The following is an 18,992-nucleotide window of genomic DNA, read 5'->3' as shown; positions in this document are numbered from 1 at the left end:
TTTTAAATTTTTTCTTATTTCTACGTCCCAATTTCTCTGATATAAAACAAAAATTAAAAACGGGTCAATGTGACCCGAAGTCAACACAAGTTAAACTAATGCATACATGAGCAAACTTGGGAAAGAATGCGTAGGCTAATGCTCTCTGGTCATGGGGACTCGGTAAAATATTAGAAACAATCATTTTTGGGGAGAGGGACAAAACTCCGCTTGTTTACAGTATATTATTTTTTTTTACTATTGAAGGCATTCGAATGAACTACAATTCCCCTGGTTTCTTGCATTCAGAGCCAGCTTCTTTTGTCTGGTCTCCTGAGAGCAGTAATGCCTCCACGCCATCAGAGGGGGGACCTGGTCTCGTTTTCGCGTGGGGGGACTCTTATTCTGAAACTCCCGGTCGGAAATACTATTCCTGTTACCGGCAGAAGCGGAACACGAGCGGTGTTTTGGCGTGGGGTTTTGGGGTGTTTGGTGCTCGGTGTGGTAGCTAGCTGTTTAAATACATCCGTGGGTAGCTGTCATGGCTGCCCACAGTAACAACTTTATCCGCGTGCGCTTATACTTTGACTACCCGCCGCCGGCTGTCGTTGATTGTCGCATGTGCTGGCTGCTCGTGGACTTGAACACATGTCGCGTGGTGGCGGATGTGGAGAGCATCATCAGAGAGAAGTTTGAGTTCAGTCGCAGAAGCATCCTCAACCTCTTTATAGAAGACTGCTACCTGCCGCACACAGAGAGCGTCTACGTGGTGCGGGACAACGACAGCGTCAGGTGCGCGTGCTTCTATTGTTAATGTACGCGGCTGCACCTGTTTAAACATGACCAGGTGTATGTGGACTAGAAGTTCTCAGTTCAGCTCCAACAGGCACCATGAAGTTGTACGGGCCCCCAGGCAAAGACAAGAACGGAGCATCCTTTCTAATTCAGCCCGATAACTTCCACCGTGGGGCCACGGACCCATAGCCAATTTTATTTATAAAGTCCAATATCACAAATTTGCCTCATTGGGCTTTCCAGTGTTCAAATTACCCCAAAAACAACTGACAATCCACCTATTTACTTTTTATCATGCAAAAACGTTTTTAAATACCTTTTTATTATTGTTTTAATGATATTGTTTTAGCTGTCTAATTAGGCTATTGATCGGTCAAGATTCTCATTGTCAGTTAACGGTTAAACGGTTAATCATTAACATCCCCAGCAGGACTTGCAACCCCAACCAGAAAGTTTTTTTTAATTTAAGTTACAAAAAAAAACTGCAATTTAATATTTTCACCTATTGTAAAAAAAATATGCTTGGCCAGTGGATTCTTTCATCTACCCGCCAACTTGGCCGATGAGTCAAGACTGTCAGTTGTTTGTTGGGTAATTTAAACAATGTAAATATATATATATATATATATGGAAAGCCCCATGAGGCAAATTTGTGATATTGGGCTTTATAAATAAAATTGGAATTGGTAGAGTTCTTCTAAAAATGAACATTCTGTTCTTAAAGGAGACATGCTCATTTTCAGGTTCATACTTGTGTTTTGGGTTTACTAGAACATTTTTACTTTCTTTAATGCACAAAAAGTGTTATCTTTCTCATGCTGCGTGTCGGAACATTCTCTGATTGAACAATTGCAAAGTTTTCTTCATGAATTCAAGGCAACGCTCTGTGAGTAGGCTAATTGATATACAGGTATACATGCAGTTTAGTGTCCCAAATTATTTTCCAAAAACCGAGTGTCCCAAATGATGAGGGTCTTATTTGAGACAGGTTGCCCTAACCATAACCATAACCCAAACACCTGTTAAAAAGGTGGTTTAGCAGGTTCATAATTAAGGACATTGTATGGGGAATTTGGGACATTAAACTGCACGTAGAATCTTCCAGAGGGAATTTGGGACACTAAACTGCACGTATACCATTTCCCCCTCACATTCCTACCCGAGGATATCCCGGGAAACTTGGGAACTTGGAGGAGACAGTGAATTTACAGAGGGCGGGAGGTGTCCTGAAGCACAAAAAAAGGTTAACCTGGCCATATCGGTGGCAGTGGAAATGCATTAATATATCGTTCCTTTTTGTTCGTCCATGCCACTTGATCCAGGGTTACCAGCTTTTCCCAGGACTTTTCCAGTTTTACTCAGTTTTCCTGTGACTTAAAGGTCCGAAAGCGCTTGAAAAAGTTAGCTCAAGATTTTCCTTCGCCAAATGGTACTTCCAAGATCGAGAATTGCGTGAACTTTGACGCTCGACATTGACATAGATATATTTTCATCGGCCTCTGGGCAAGGTGACAAGAAGTAAATTTCTGAACGTGTTTGACCCTTCTTCCTTCCTTCATTCCTTTATTCTTAATTTGCCAGGGTGAAGGTGGACTGTCTGGCTGAGGTGAATGGGCACAGCAGCTGTCCAGATACAGCAAGTGAAAACTGCAGAAAGAGACCCAGACCCACAGAGGAGGATGGGCCAGGAGAAAATGGACTGAGCGTTGAATGTAAGAAAAAAAGAAGTAAAAAAAGGAGCAAGGAGAGCCTGGAGAGGGATACCAAGCAGGCGTCAGGTGATGAGAGGAATAAGAAGTCACCAGAAAAACACACAAAGAAGAAGAAGAAGAAAAGAAAGAAGGCAGAGGAAAAGGACCCGACCGTCACCCCCAAACCAGTTGCTTCTACCAAAACAAAAACAGCGAGTGTAGAGCAGCCAGTTAAAAGCACCAAGAAGCCCCCCGTGGTCCAAGCAAAAACACAGAATGTCTCCTCTTCAGATTCCAGTAGCAGCAGTAGTGACGAGGACGACGCTCCTAAAAAGCCAGCTGCCCAAAAACCAGCACCCAAAACCGCCTCCTCCACCCCTGCTGTCGCCAAGGCGCCTCCAACCACCAAACCCACCCAGACAAAATCCCACCCACCTTCGTCATCCTCCTTAGAAACCGACTCCTCTTCTGACGAGGCCAGCGCTGTAAAAAGCCTGCCGAAAAACAACCGTTTAACCTCCACAACCCCTAAAGGAAGACTGAGCGATAGCTCAACATCTCAGCAGGCTCTTCCTGCCCCGCAGTCCGTCAACGGTGCACAGAAACAGGCTGCGAGCGCAGCGGCGGCCCCTAAGGATAAAACGGAGGCGTCTAGTAGTTCCGACAGCGAAGAGGAGATCAAGCTGGTTATCCGACGGCCAGCGCAGCGGCCGGGCCACAGTTTGGGCAGTCAGCCGTCTTGGAGAGGCCGCGGCCGAGGACAAACCAGGCACGGCGGTCCTGAAGAGAACGGAAGGGGTGAAGGCAGAGGAGTCGCCAGGGGGCACAGCGGCAGCTTTGAGTTCCGCTATAACGGAGCCACGGAGCCGTCCTGTCACACTGATTCCCTGACCAACATGTCAGTGGTCCTCCAGGTATGTACCTATGTGTGTGTGATAGTAGTTGTCGGATACTTTTCATATGATTGAATCATTTTGATTTCAATACCTGCTTAGTTCAGTATTTAAAGTTACTGATTTCTGACCCTAACTGTATCCTGACGGCAGTGGTGTAGTCTAATGTATTGTAGTGGGTATACAGTACCACATTTTTTTTTTTTTTCCTGGCTCAGAATGGGCCAAAAGTTGACCCCAAAGCAACGAGGACAAAATAAAATAGGCTACTTACAGTGCTCAGCACAAATAAATACACCCATGCTAAAGTTGACTAAAAAGAGGAATAAAAAATCATCTTTTGGAAATTGATCTTAATGTCTTAATTAAAAGAAATGAGGAAAAATCCAACCTTTAAGGACACCAATTTTCTTTGTGAATGAATAATGTATCGTAAATAAATAAATGTTCTTCCTTAAAATACAGGGGGGCATAAGTAAGTCCACCCCTATGTTAAATTCCCATAGAGGCAGGCAGATTTTGATTTTTAAAGGCCAGTTATTTCATGGATCCAGGATACTATGCATCCTGATAAAGTTCCCTTGGCTTTTGGAATTAAAATATCATCCATCAACCACATCATCACATACCCTTCACCATACCTAGAGACTGGCATGGTTTTATTTCAGTTAGCCTAATAGCTGGTTTGATTTGCATTGAGAGATGATTTTATGGAAAGTACCCCATGCCAATCTCTAGATTTTTCCTCATTTTTTTAATTAAGGCAGTCCTGGTCGCTACGCACACACTATGCACTGCGCTCAGCGAGGAGCGGGTCGATGAAAGATGAGAGAAGTCTCCCTGCACGTTCTGCAGCGTTAGTTTAGTTTGCTGTCGCATTACCCAACCCCGTATTTGTATTCACAAATATCTGAAGTGAAAGCTCTGTCACAAATATGTTGTTGCGTATCATTGCACATATGTAAGTGGGTATATGGAAATCCTGGAGATTTCTTAGTGGGTAGACGGAGTATCACGTAGACTACACCACTGCCTGAGGGTCAAGGTGCTCTGTGTGTCTCCTGTAAGAAAAAATGGTTAGTCTGGAGAGATGCTTAAATTGACTGTTCCCTAAGCCCCACCCTGCAAAAATGCAGTTTAGAATGTTAATGGTGGTAAAGAATTTTAACCCTTTAAATACCAGTTTGTTTACATAATGCCACTGGTGTTTTTTTATTTTTTTATGATTAAAAACGATTTATTTTCTGTTAACTAAATGCTAGTCTCGCTTTGCCAGTCCTCCAAAGCGTGCTGAAGGAGGGTCTGGCTAGTCCACACAGCATTCGGGGTGGGAGGAAAACGTGCTCTGGTTTAATGGCATTTCTTTAAACCAATCAGAATCGTCATGGGCGTCGTGCGAGAGAAAACGATGGTTACGAATGTAACCGCGGTTCTATGAGTTTCGGATGACCGCCAGAGGCTTTCAGCACCTGGATATCCATCGCACGCATGTGCAGGTCGAGTGTTTGTATCAACAAAGTCACCTGTGACCTGGGTGACGTATGCCCTGTGTATGCACAAAGGGCAGGCCCACCCAGGAAGTGACCTCTTGGCAATCTTCTCGTGGAAATTCCGAGTGACTGCCGAGCTCTGGCGGTCATCCGAAACTCATAGAACCGCGGTTACATTCGTAACAATCGTTCTATTTCGTTTCTACTGACCGCCAGAGGCAGTGCTTTCAGCACCTGGATGGCTAATATCAACAAAGTCAGGAGGAATTGTTACCTGCCTGTTAGGGATGCTGCGAAGGTGTAGGAAGTACCGCTGCAGCCACTGGGTTATGCGGTACAACGTTAACCCTGTAGAATCTAGCAAATGTGCAGGGTGAGGCCCATGAAGCTGCTGCACAAATGTCAGAGAGGGGCACACCCCGCAGGACTGCCCACGATGTAGACACACTCCTGGTGGAGTGCCCCCGAACATGAGAAGGGCTTGGAAGACCACTGCACTTGTAAGCATGGCCGATGGTCTCGGCTATCCATCTCGACAGCCGCTGTTTCGACAGGGCAAGGCCCCGTCTCGGCCCTGTCTGACAGACAAACAATGCGTCAGACCGCCGGATTTGGGCGGTCTCCTGAAGATAAATCCGGAGTGCCCGTACAGGGCACAAAAGCTCCGTGCTCAACCCTAGTTCAGACCCCCGATCTCGGGGTTCAAAGGCTGCCAGCCTAAGGGGATGGTTGATGTATGAGGACGAAAAAGTCTTTGGGAGAAAAGAGGGGTTCGGCCATAAAGTTACTCCCGTACCCCCCGGATGCCAATGCAGACACTCTCCGTTCATGGAAAGAGCATGTAGCTCTCCTACCCGCTTTGCTGATGTAATGGCCAAGAGAAAGGCTGTCTTCATGGACAGCCAGTTCAATACCCCCCAGGGGTTCAAACGGGGGTTTGCACAGTGCACGCAAAACAAGGGGCAAGTCCCAGGAGGGCACTGGGTTTCGCCGAGGAGGCCTCAATTGCTGAGCCCCCTTTAGGAAGCGGGTCACCAGAGTGTGGGACCCAACAGTCGCGCCCTCCACTCTATTGTGCATAGAGGAGATGGCGGCAATATACACCCTGATTGTGGAGGCTGCGAGGCCCCGATCAAGGAGTGACTGGAGAAAACTGAGTATACCCGGTATGGAGCATTGTGTTGGCTCCCGATTTTGAGCTCGGCACCCCTTGGCAAACAGCTTCCACCTATTAGTATAGAGCACATTGGTGGAGAGTGCCCGAGAACTGTGAATTGTCCGCACCACTGCTGGCTCACAGAGCCCTATCAATGGATCCAGCCCTTCAGAGGCCAGACCCAAAGTTTCAGCCGAGACGGGTTCGGGTGCCAGATTTGGCCGTCCAACTGTGAGAGGAGATCCCGTCGCACCGGAAGGCACCAAGGCTCTCCCTGTAGAAGTTGGTGTAACACTGGAAACCATACTCTTCCTGGCCATCTGGGGGCTATTAGCAGTATCTCGTGTCCCGCTGCAGACACCCTGTCCAGTGTTGGCAATATTAATGGCAGAGGCGGGAAAGCGTACAGCAGCTGCATGGGCCATGCGTGTGCCAGAGCATCCTGGCCTAGGGTACTCGGTTCCCCGAAAGAAAACCAGAGGGGGCAGTGTGTCGTTGCCTGGGAGGAAAAAATATCCACTTCCGCCACGCCGTACCTGTGCCAGATGGCTTGTACAACCTCTGGGTGAAGTCTCCATTCTCCCGGATGGGGGCGCTGGCGGGACAGGAGATCTGCAACCCCGTTCTGTGCGCCTGGTAAGTACATTGCCCTCAGGCTCAGCAGGCAAGGGTGAGCCCACAGCAAAAGCTGCCGAATCAATCCCATGGACTGCATGGCTTTGGTGCTCCCCTGGTGGTTGATGTGGTAGACCACCGACATATTGTCTGTTCTGACAAGTACATGCCTCCCTACCAGCGCTGGGAGGAAATGCTGTAGGGCAAGCAGAACCGCATGTAACTCCAACACATTTATGTGCTGCCCCTGCTGCCAAAGATTCCATTGGCCTCTGACAGTCCGACATTGCCATACAGCACCCCACCCCTCTAGGGAAGCGTCTGTAGTCACTACTTCTCTTCGGGAAGGTATAGACCCTAAGGGGACACCCTGAACGAGATACGTTTCCATCCTCCAGGGTTGTAAATGTCTCAGACAGCTGGCAGTGACCCTGACCAGCTTGTGTCTGTGGTGAGTGGGATGTAAACCAAGGCTGTTCACCCAGATTTGGAGGGGTCTCAATGACAGGAGGCCCAGTGGGACCACAGAGGAGACTGCTGCGAGCATCCCCAACAGTCTCTGAAACGTTCTGAGAGTCAGAGCTCTGCCTCCCCTGAAGTGCCTGACTACCTGGCAGATACTGCTGGTCCATCGCTGAGAGGGAACAGCCCTCATTGCCTGGGAGTCCAGCTGGATACCGAGGAATCCTATCTGCTGACTGGGGACCAGGGAGCTCTTTTTGTAATTTACAGTCAGCCCTAACCTGGTAATATGGGATATTAGCCACGCAGAATCTCTGAGGGCGTCTGCCTCCGACTGGGAGCATACGAGCCAGTTGTCCAGGTAAGGGAAAATACGCATGCCCTGGGCCTGGAGCGGAGCTAGTGCCGCCGCCACACACCGGGTGAAAACCCTGGGTGCGAAGCGAAGAAACTGCCTGTGGTGAAGTGCAATGGGGACATGAAAATACGCATCCTTCAGATCGATGGTAGTGAACCAGTCGTTCTGTCGAATGCCCTGTAAGACCTCTACAGTACGCAACATGTGAAATCTTAGTACCTTGAGATGGTCGTTGAGAGGCCTCAGGTCCAGTATGGGGCGGAGGCCCCCATCTTTTTTCGGTATGACGAAGTACGTGGAGTAGAAGCCACCGTTCTGTGTATGCGTGTCTAACGGCTCGATGGCTCCCTTCTCCAGGAGAGCCCAGATCTCCCGGCATAGGGCCAGGACCTTGGTCGGATCCTTGACCACGGTCATCTTGACCCCGCGGAATCCTGGCGGTCGGCGGCGGAATTGTATGGTGTAACCCTGGGACAGGGTCGTCACAACCCAGGGGTCTGATAACGCTTCCCAGTATCTGAGCTGCTGGCTGGTGAAGCGTCCGACCGCCACGACTGTGTGATCATTGTCTACCCCCCCACCCCCTCCGATGCCTGGAGGGGCGACGGGCAGAGGTCTGGCCCCGTTGTGGAAAGCGAGGGGGCTGGGCAGGATCAGGCTGCTGAAATCGTCCAGAGCGTCGCGTCACCTGCTGGACGGCCGGCTGTGGTACTGCTGCAATTCTGGATGAACAGGGCCTCTGGCCACTGGGGTATTCACAGCGCAGACTTGCAAACTGCCGTCTTGCTTGTGTAACCTGTACACTACGCTCCAGAGCCTGTTGTGCTGCAGGGCCAAACAGTTCCCCAGGAACAACCGGAAGGGAACGGAGTGCCCTTCTGCATGGCTCCGAAAGCGGAGACTGGGCCAGCCATATCTGCCGTCGAGCGAGGGTCAGTGAGGACATAAGCCGTCCTAGCTCCCTGCTCGTGTAGGCAAATGCCTGCAGGGAGGCATCACTTAACCTCTGAATAGACGGGTCTGCATCTGAGTCCTGTAGTGACTGGGACAGGGCCAGGATGAGGTGGGACATAGAATTTCCAATACGTCCCATACGTGCCGCCGTGTCATAGCTCCTGACGATGGAATCATCAGTCAAGCGGCACTGCGGCCGGGGACGGCGAGCGTCAGGCCTGAGTGCTTCGTCAGGTGACAGCACAAGGGCCGCAACAGCCGGCTCTACATTGGGCATATTGCCTAGTCCGTAGCTGGACGCATCCGCCATGTTCACCAATGCCCTACAGTCACTCGGAAGGTGAGAGAGACGTCAGCACCTTTTTGAAGCTCCTCAATGTATGGAGCTGATGGTGGGACACAGAGAGCTGTTGACTGAGGAGGCGTCTTAAAAAATGCACTCTGAGGAGGTACCATGACCGGTGCCTCATCTAACCCAAGGCGCGCTAGTGCCACCTTCAAAACAGGCCTGACCGATGTCTGGCTGCTCTCCGAGCCTTCCCTATCACTGCCTGTTTCCCGAGAGCCAGGACGAGAGCAGCTGAAGGCCTGGCCTGCCCCGTCATCACCCACCCCCTCTACATACTCCACTTGGCCAAGAGTTAAGCTCTCCGAAGCCCTAGTGGAGAGGACATCGTCCTCCTGGCCTTCGAATGCCGGAGATAATACTGGAGGCGGTGGTGACCGTCGTTGGGCTGTAGCGAGACCACTACCTGCCCCTGCCCCTGAAGGCTGAAGGAGAGCCTTAATCTGTGCAAATTCAGACGTCAAACTGTCCACTTTTTGTGACAGGACAACCTTTTTACGTTTGGCTGTACCAGGATTTTCACATTTCTCAGTCCGTCTACGCTTGTGAGGACTTGGGGGCGGAGGACTGTCCCTGTGTGGCGGAGGCCGCTGAGCCCCAGTGGTCCTCCCTAGCTAAGCCAGTCTGGCTGACCGCACCGCCAGGCTTAGGCACGCACAATTCATGCACGCCAGCTCAGTTAGCCCCTGCCGTAGGTGGTCAATGCCCAGGCAGGAAGGACATCTGTCGTGGCCATCATCCAGCTCAAGAGGGGCCCGGCAGTCAGCACAGGTCATAAACATTGTCACTGACTGTCTAGCTGCGCCTTCACTCATGCTGCAAGCAGGCAGCCTGCACCGTGGTCAAGCGTGTCACACTGTCCCAGGTGCAGTTACTGTTGACAGTGACGCTACAATGTAGACAATCCCTGCTGTCTTAAGGCGAAAACAACTTAATGCCACTATATAACGTAGCGCCGTCTGGAGCGAACACACTCCAGTGCAGCAATGAATGTCAAAAAACAGAGTATCTCCTTTTGCCGTGAAACGGGATATGCGGAGCGGTCGTGAGGGGTCCGAGCGAGCACACTCATGCACCACGATTGTCAAACAAAGGAAGACCTATTTAACCAGAGCAGCGGAAAAAAGGCCGCTTCTGAAACAACTCAATTACGGGGTGGCTACGCTACGAGCACGCGCCGCCGAAGCCAACCTTATCTGACGCCATAGCGTCTTAACAAAGAAAAAAGCTGAGCCTAAATGGCCAGCAGTGCAACAGCGTTAACAACCACAATAATAACAATAACAGTAACCTCCGACTCCTTGCTCTTACTGACCGGGAGAATTTGAACGAACGCAGTCAAAGCGAGACCACTACTGCATTCTGCTACAAAAAAATAAAGTTTGCGGGAGGGACTCTCCCCGTATCTTCGCCCTTCTCAGGAATGGCGTGAACACCGACACAGCTGACTACAAGCCGGCCAAGCGGCGTGGCCGTAACACAACGTTAACTCCTTCACAAAAATCGGTCTTACCTTATGTAATGAGTGCAATCGTGTCAAGGGGGCTAGTCGCAGTCTTTTGGAGGGCGTAAATTCACAGCTCCAATCCGTTTGGGTAACAAGACTCCCAGCGACGCCAAACCCTGTCTGAAACTCGAAAACCTGCTTACCAACGCGAGAAGATGCAAGAGGTCACTTCCTGGGTGGGCCTGCCCTTTGTGCATACACAGGGCATACGTCACCCAGGTCACAGGTGACTTTGTTGATACAAACACTCGACCTGCACATGCGTGCGATGGATATCCAGGAAAAAGCACTGAAAGCACCGCCTCTGGCGGTCAGTAGAAACGAAATAGAACCCAGACTGGACAGATAGTCTAGCTAGCTGTCTGGATTTACCCTGCAGAGATCTGAGGAGCAGTTAACCATAGTCCTCAGAAATCCACCAAATTTAAAATTCCAATACAAACAAAGAGGAAGGAAACGGAAAATACATGCATCCGGCGGAATTTCCTGCAGCACCGGAGCAATCCCCGAAGGGAAACGCGAAGGATATATATATATATATATATAACTGAATGCTAGACGGATTTATGTTTTCACAGGCTGGGATATGTCAATTGTTGGCAACAAAATTGATGTTGATGCTTTGTATCAAACACTGGAGTGCTCCATGGTACAGCAGCAATGTCCTGAGTGGGAACCAGGAAACAAGCGCACATTTGCCCCGGCTCAATCTGGTGGAAAATAGTAAAAACATTTCAAGCCAGAGCTGAATATTGAAAACCCGATATAATAGAAGGCATGATTTTAAGCTGTAATGGCCAGGGGGTTAAAAAAAAAAAAAAAAAAAAAAGAAAAAGGGGGTTTTAATGGGTTTCAATAGGGACAATTTTGAGTCTGAGTGTAATTGAGGGGGAAAAAAACCTCCCACCCACGTCCGATATTTATGCCGAATGCATTAACACAGCCAAAATAATAGAAAAATGAAAAAGCCAAAAATATTGCTCTTACTACAACCTCAGGCACACCGCTTGAAAATGTGGAGAAATCCAGAGTTTAACAGGCCTGCCTACACGGTTGCTAAACTAGGATTAGACAAGCACTGTTTGGGGGTGGGGTTTAGCGAACGGGCAATTAAATCTGAGAATAGTGTCGCCTCTGTCACATTATCATCTTATTGGCAGTACAGTTACATCTGTGGTGTACATGGAAACATGGTCATTGTGTGAGCTGTCATGAAGGAACACTGTATGAAAAAGGCATTGATAATCTCTTGTGTTCTTGTATGTAGAACGCAGCGGAAGCTGCTCCCAAACGGGACTACAGCTCCATGCCCCTGCTAGCCGCCCCTCCACAGGTGGGGCAGAAGATTGCCTTCAAGGTAAGCCCAGTCCAGTTTTATAAGCTACAGTGTTGTCTGCTCTTATTGACACTGCTTGCCTACTTCCTGGATACACCCCCCAGTAGAGCTGACAACTGACATCGCACTAATAAATCGAGGTGTGTGTGTGTGTGTGTGTGTGTGTGTGTGTGTGTGTGTGTGTGTGTGCTTGTTTTACTATATTCGTGGGGTCCAAAAACTGGGGAATTTGTGGGGTCTGCACAGCCTTGTGGGGCCCAAAATGCTGGACCCCACAAGGTTAAAGGGCTGTTTGAGGGTTAAGACTTGGTTTTAGGATTAGGGTTAGAATTAGGTTATGGTTAGGGTGAGGGTAAGGGTTAAGGTTAGGCATTTAGTTGTGATGGTTAAGGTTAGGGTAAGGGGCTAGGGAATGCATTTTGTCAATGACAGGTCCCCACAAAGATAGTGAAACAAACGTGTGTGTGTGTGTGTGTGTTTTTCAGTTACTGGAGCTAACGGAGAACTATACACCACAGGTATCAGAGTATAAGGTGAGTGGAATCATCTGTGATCTGGGAGAGAATGTCGTACTGGAGTTGCCACACTACTGACCAACCATGTTGCTTTACGTTTTTAGGAGGGAAGGATTGTAAGCTTTGACCTCACCACCAAACAGATTGAGCTGGAACTGCTTAATGCCTCTCAAGGTAGGGGTCACGTCACCACTGACACTTGCAACGTTAATCATATTTCAAAGTTAGTACGTCAAGATTCAAAAGATCGGTTTGCCGGGGCGGCCTCTAGCTCAACCAGTACAGCATGCATGTCGGCATGTCGGCTGAGTCCTTGGCAGCGGCCGGGGTTAGAGTCCGTCCCGCTGCCCTTTTTCTGCGTGTAATCCCCCCTCTCCCTGTCACCCTTTCCCTGTCATTCTTCAGCAGCTCTAACCAAAAAGCAATTAAAGCGCTAAAAATAATCTTTAAAATCTGTAAATAAGAGGAAAAAAAGAAATCGGTTTTCCTCTCAAAGCTCGACTGGAAAATGTATTTTAAAGGCCCCATATCATGCTCATTTTCAGGGTTATACTTGTATTTTGGGTTTCTACTAGAACATGTTTACATGCTTTAATGTTCAGAAAACACATTCTTTGTCTCATACTGTCTGTCTGAATATACCTGTATTCACCCTCTGTCTGAAACGATCCGTTTTAAGCTCCCCCCTCCCGAAAAAGCACCGTCATTGCAGCCGGGGTATGACTGGAACGGCACTGTAGCGGCACATTCTACCTATATACAGTATAATAGTTGTGACATCACAACCTTACAGAAGTCCTGACAGTTCGTTTCTGAACACGGGCTGCGTGCATTTCTCTGGATTAAGCGTTTTGATTCGTTCACAGCATTTATACAGCACCTCAACCTGCTTTATTGTTAAAAAAAACAAAAAAACAAAAAAAAAAAACATGGAAATCTCACTTTTTACAATATAGGACCATTCACAGCCAGAAAGATCAGCATCTAGTTAAATAAGTGGATGTTAGAATCGCTGCTATTGATAAATAACTGTAAGCCTACCATGGATATACAGTATTATGGTTATTATGGGTTTCTCACTGCGTATGTTTTAGTTTTAGAGGAATTCCTCATGGAAAGTCAGGTATTTTTAAAATGTAATTGACTTGACGAACAGAGTGGATTTTCCAATGTGTTCCATGCATTTGTGATTACACCTAACATGCCTCTTCTCCCTCAGCTCCTGTAGAGCCTGGCAAGTTTGACCTGGTCTATCAGAACGCAGATGGCTCGGAGAGCGTGGAGTATGCAGTGTCCAGAGGCTCTCGGGTAAGCCTGAGGAAGTTCATCTTTTTTACTCTAATCTATTAAACGGCACTTCTTAAAGGAATAATTCAACCTTATGCTTCCTTTCCAAAAAGATCAACATCAGTCTCATGCGTGTGTACGGACCAGGGGCCTGTACTATGAATCAAGATCAACATGCCCTGGAATTATTTCAGTTACTCGGCTTCACTTAACCTAACAACCACGGTCCCACATAAGCTGTGTCACGACGGTGGTTATCAACTAGTTCAATCAACCCAGGGTTTCCCAATCCAGAGACACGCATGTTCACATAAAAGAGGCGGTGTTTGCACAGCACGACCAATCGCAAACATCTACCAGAGCCGCATATTTTATATAAGAAGAAATTATAATTCTACATAAATATGAAGAACACAGACACGGTTTAACAGGCAAAACGCAGGGAGGAAAGCTGGCAAAAAAAAAAAACGACAACAAGCCGACAAATAGCCTATACGTAATTCCCTCCGCTGAAAATCAATATCTTTCATAAAAATACCCATCAGGGAATGTTAACGGGGTTGTCGGTCTCTAAATGTTTTAACTTTTCTGAGCGCACCTCTCTCTCTCCATGCACCAAGCTTCACCTGATCTTCTAAGAACGGTGACGCCGTTATCAATCGAGTATTGCTTGGTCAGTAGGCGGTGCTTTTACACCAGTTGATCTCTAATCTCCAACATAACCTGCTCCCGACCAGGTGAGGTGTTCAGCATAAATTACCACGGCGATTTAACCCGGTAACAACTGATCCAACGTCGTGATACAGGAAACCCTGGGTTGAACCTGAAGTTACCTCGTTAATGCCAAATCTTGCTTCGTAGTACAGGCCTCTGGTGTTAGGACGTGGTTAGCCTAGATGGATGGATGGATAGATGGATGGATGAAATTTCATTCCACTGGCTCGTAAATACTGCTAAACTGCTTAACTAAAAACAAAACGTTTAAAAAATTAAATAAATAAATACAAATGCTACAGAGTGTTATGTTAACATTTAAATATGACATTACAAAAAAATAAGCAGCATTAATATTATTATTGCACATATTGAATGGCAGGATATAAAAAAACAGTTATTGCACATTTAAGAAAAATAGATACTGTTATTGCACATTTATAAATAATGAGGCCCACTGCAAGGGATTATTAAGGGGGGTTATTTTGAGTTCAGGAGTCTGGTGGTTTGTGGGAAGAAGCTGTTGCAGAATCTGGCCGTTCTGCACCGGATGCTGCGAAATAGGGGTGTGCAAAAAAACATCGCGATTCAAGCTCTACCGATTCAAAAATCGATTCATAGAATTAAAGAAAATCAGGTTTTTTTTGTTTTTTTAAATTGTATGTCTACTGCAATCACATGGAAAAAGTAACTACATTTACATACTGTGAATCGTTTTTTGAATCGAGAATCGTTTTTGAATCGAAAATTAATTTTGAATCGAATCTTGAGCCTGAAAATCGATATGGAATCGTGACATTTTCTGAATCGTGCACCCCAACTGCAAAACCTCTTGCCAGAGGGCAGCAGAGTAAACAGTCCATGATGGGGATGGGTGAGGTCTGTTGTGATGTTTTTTAGCCCGGGCCAGACAGCTTAGCCTAGCTTAGCATAAAGACTAGCGATGGGATGGGTCTCGAGACCCGGTTCTATTAGGGACCCGGTTCCAAATTTCTCAAAACCCGAAAATCAATAAGGTCCGAGCTTATCAATACTGCTATCGAGACTAGTGGATCAAAAAAACGTTATGTCTGAAAAATAGATACGTGCGCGAACCGGAAAAATTATTTACGAACACAGTGTGTGTGTGTGCGCAAAGACCGTAGGTAACGACTAGCCTCCCCACCGCAAATCATTCAAAACACAATACAGACTGGAAGCAGGGCCAAACAGCTAGTCTGGCTCTGTCCAAAGCTAACCATGTCCTGTACTAAACACACAGACATGAGATTGATATCGGTCTTCTCTTCTTACTCTCAGAAAGAAAGCCGATAAGCGTATTTCTAAAATAGGTGCAACTCACCCTGAGGTGTTTGAGAGACGTTCCCTGGGAGTCCAACCTGATGAGGCGTGGCTTCTTGTAGGGCTGAACGATTTTTAATCGTGAAGGCCGCGATTAATCGAATGTGAAACATTTAGTTGAATGTTTGGCGTAACATTTGATTATACATTTGTTATTCCTCTTTTCATTATTACTGTATATTAACTGTTTTTTTTCACAAGATAAATGCTGGAATAATATTGCATATCACAGATTGTTTACAGAAATGTCCTATTTTCAGTGGATTTTTCCTTTTATTTTTTATTACTTAGATTAACATGTTATCTAACATTAACAATAATCGTAGCAGGAAAATCGCAATCAGATTTTTTTTCTCCAATAGTTTCACGTCTGTTACTAGAAATCTTTTTTGTTTACAGTTTTATAAAAATCAAACATCAGTTTGGTGATTGTTAAATATAAAATCCCTGGAATGAAATGTTATTAAAAGGTAAATGGATGATTCCAGGGACTACATGGTAACTGAATACACCCTTTCTTTAAAGTGCTCATATTATGCTCATTTTCAGTTTCATAATTGTATTTAGAGGTTGTATCAGAATAGGTTTATGTGGTTTAATTTAAAAAAAAAAAAACACCATATATTTTGTTGTACTGCACATTGCTGCAGCTCCTCTTTTCACCCTGTGTGTTGAGCTCTCTGTTTTAGCTACAGAGTGAGGCATCTCACTTCTATTCCATCTTTGTTGGTAGTCGCACATGCGCAGTAGCTAGGTAAGGACTACTAGCCAGTCAGAAGCAGAGTATGAGGGCGTGCCACGCTAGCAGCTAGGCGAGCATTATAACGTGTGTTACAGGGCTGGGCAAAATGGAGAAAATCAAATATCACAATATTTTTGACCAAATACCTCGATATCGATACCGCAACGATATTGTAGTGTTGACTATTGGTGCTTTCACAAAATATTTACTCAATGAGATTTTTGATAAATAATCATCAGTAATGTGGATATAATGACTAAGTGGGTAAAAGCAAATAATAGAACAGTTACAACAGTCTGGTGAGTTCAGAAAATGACATCACTTTACTGTAATGCAGCCTTTAAAACCAGGAAAAGACAACTTATGCCATATTACGATATTCAAAATCTAAGATGGAATCTAGTCTCATATCACGATAGATATAATATCGATATATTGCCCAGCTCTAGTGTGTTACAAAGTGAGGCGCGTTCATCACGGAAGTAAAGGCTGGACTACAATAGAGCTGTTTGGAGCAGTTTGTGAACAGTGTTTTCTGTTGGAGATGGGAAGTCCCTTTGGGGTGGACTTTGGGCTTTTTCACTTTGTAAAAACAAAAAAAAATATATAACACAATAAAGGAAAGGGGGAAAAAAGCCAAAAAGCATAATATGAGCACTTTAAAACAAACGGGTCACCAACCACCAGCTTATTCCCTGGAGTGCCTTACTGTATTAAATAACAACGGGGCTACTGGGGTTGAATTGTGTGGGTCCCTTACAGTGACACTGGCAGTCAGCAAAAGCAGTTAAAGCCAAAGCCTTTGTTTTGTCTTTGAGCCCAGGTTTTGAGCCCCCTTCACTGTACTTTGAGTGAGCGCATTCACCCAGTGATCCCCTCTTTTCATCACAACAGGAGAAAGTGGGGGCGTGACAAAAACGGCTTAATTTGCAGAAAGTAGCGGTTGTAGTCCTGTACTATCCTGTTGTAATCATAGTTAAAATAACGTCTTCTCTTCCCGCTACAGGTGACAGAACGGTGGGACTCCCTGCTGGAACCAAGGCTGATCATTTAAATGGGACTAAACACTGACTTTGTACACCTTTTCTCTGATTAACTTTATTTCAGAATCCTTCATCTTGTACATCGGTGCCTAAGTTAAACTGGAGAGAGTCACCTCTGTACTTTGCATAATGACAGCTAAGGGATGTGATTGAGGTTGATTATACATTCTTCTCTGTACATCTAAACATGTCATCACTTTGCACAGAAGAGCCACTGCAGGTGTAAGTATTGACTACAATTGTTGCATTGAATTAGGTTTAGACATGAAATGCAATAGTTTTTAAATATGTAGGTGGAATGAGGCCTGGGACATAATGGTTTTATGTGTTGTACAGTGATGTGACTGTGGATATCGGTCTTGTATAAACCTTTTTCTAATAAAAACTCTTAGGGAAGATGTCTATTGTATTATTGTAATGTGGAAACCTTTTCTTTTATAGAAGGCCATTTCTGCCAGGAAAAGAAAAAATGGTAGGAATACTAAAACTAGAAAAGAAATAGTAAGACAGGGTTCCCACGGGGTCTTAAAAAGTCTTAAATTTGCTTAAGTATTGTGTTCTAGGTCCTAAATAATTTTAACAGGTCTTAATTTTGCTATGTCCATGCAACGCTACCTCTAATTTTTTTTTGTTGTTCTCTGGGGTTGTAGTTCTTTCTTCCGCTAGTCCAGATATAATTTTGCTGTATTACGACTACAAATGAGACCAACATGCAACTTATATCGCAGCCAATCAGCTGTCATGTTATTGCCGCGAGGCTCTTTGGGATTGTACCACAGACATTTCATTCATAATGGTCTTAAAAATGCCTAAATTTGACTTGGTGAACTCTGCAGAAACCCTGTGAGAGATAGTTGGTCACATTACAAGATAGATAAGTCAAACGTTTATTGAATTCCTATGTCTAAGTTATGAGATGGTACATTAAAATTTAGATGTCCTACATCAAAATATTATAGTCCACTTGATGCGTCCAACATTTCCCATTTAATCCTAGCAGGAAATGTTAGTGTCTGGCATTAAATCAAACTGACAGTCTGAGAATTCAACACAAAAGCGAAACGGTTGGTTATTTTAGTATTTTAAGATCTTTCTGGAGCCGTTTCACCTCTGTAGTTTAATTTCCTTTGCAGCTGCCAAGTACCAACTCCATCTTCTTTTTGCATAGCATTGTGGGAGAAAAATTTACATCAACATTACGCTCAGAAATCAAGCTTTTTTTAGTATGCACACTGACTGCTTTAAGTAAACCTAACATTGTCACTTTTCCACTGTGACGCACTGTATACTCAAACTTGCTTAGAGTTATTAGAAAGTAGTATCTAATAATTTTCACTTTGTGACTTTTGTTGAATGTCACTTGTAGCCAAGTGACACAAATGGTATCTTTAAATGGAGTTTATTATTAGTTACGGGATAAAGTTAAAGTAGTTTAACAGTAGCCTAGCAGAGAAGATTTTTTAAGTCAGCAAACTGATTCAATAAGGTCAAATACACTCAGAAATTATATAGCGTCCCATTAAATCATAATCTTGAACTAGTACCTCATAACCTACCATAAGTACTTTATAATTGTTATTTAATATTTTCTTTTTCACACGATGTCAGATGGTTTTCAGTGCAGCTGGAGGTGGAACACGCTTTCACAAACACGTTAGGCCATTAAAACACCTGCTGTATATCACCACGTTATTTCGGTGGGTGGTAACACACCTGGATTATTATTAGCAGCCGGTTTGTGACGCAATGCCTCGTGTCCTAGTCGTAA

At 45.6% G+C, this 18,992-nt stretch overlaps 1 protein-coding gene across 1 annotated transcript; it reads left to right on the top strand.

Annotated features, from left to right (window-relative positions):
* The first annotated feature begins 419 nt into the window (after positions 1 to 419).
* Positions 420 to 17,622, top strand: coil (coilin p80). Its single transcript, XM_031318061.2, has 7 exons — positions 420 to 771; positions 2,356 to 3,379; positions 11,514 to 11,603; positions 12,068 to 12,115; positions 12,202 to 12,271; positions 13,317 to 13,405; positions 17,188 to 17,622. Exons 1-7 carry the CDS (start codon positions 521 to 523, stop codon positions 17,233 to 17,235), a joined length of 1,620 nt encoding a protein of 539 aa, XP_031173921.1. The 5' UTR covers positions 420 to 520; the 3' UTR covers positions 17,236 to 17,622.
* Positions 17,623 to 18,992: the final 1,370 nt, after the last annotated feature.

This window comes from Sander lucioperca, chromosome 2 (genome assembly GCF_008315115.2).
Source record: "Sander lucioperca isolate FBNREF2018 chromosome 2, SLUC_FBN_1.2, whole genome shotgun sequence".
Lineage (NCBI taxonomy): Eukaryota > Metazoa > Chordata > Actinopteri > Perciformes > Percidae > Sander > Sander lucioperca.
The sequence above is the reverse complement of the archived record's forward strand: the minus strand, read 5'-3'. Positions and strand labels throughout refer to the sequence as shown.

Bases quoted from the DNA above. Each gene is read 5' to 3' on its own strand.
- coil (XM_031318061.2), top strand. From the start codon at position 521: ATGGCTGCCCACAGTAACAACTTTATCCGCGTGCGCTTATACTTTGAC. The intron at 772-2,355 runs GTGCGCGTGCTT...TTAATTTGCCAG, and splicing joins CGGGACAACGACAGCGTCAG to GGTGAAGGTGGACTGTCTGG. The intron at 11,604-12,067 runs GTAAGCCCAGTC...TGTGTTTTTCAG, and splicing joins GGCAGAAGATTGCCTTCAAG to TTACTGGAGCTAACGGAGAA.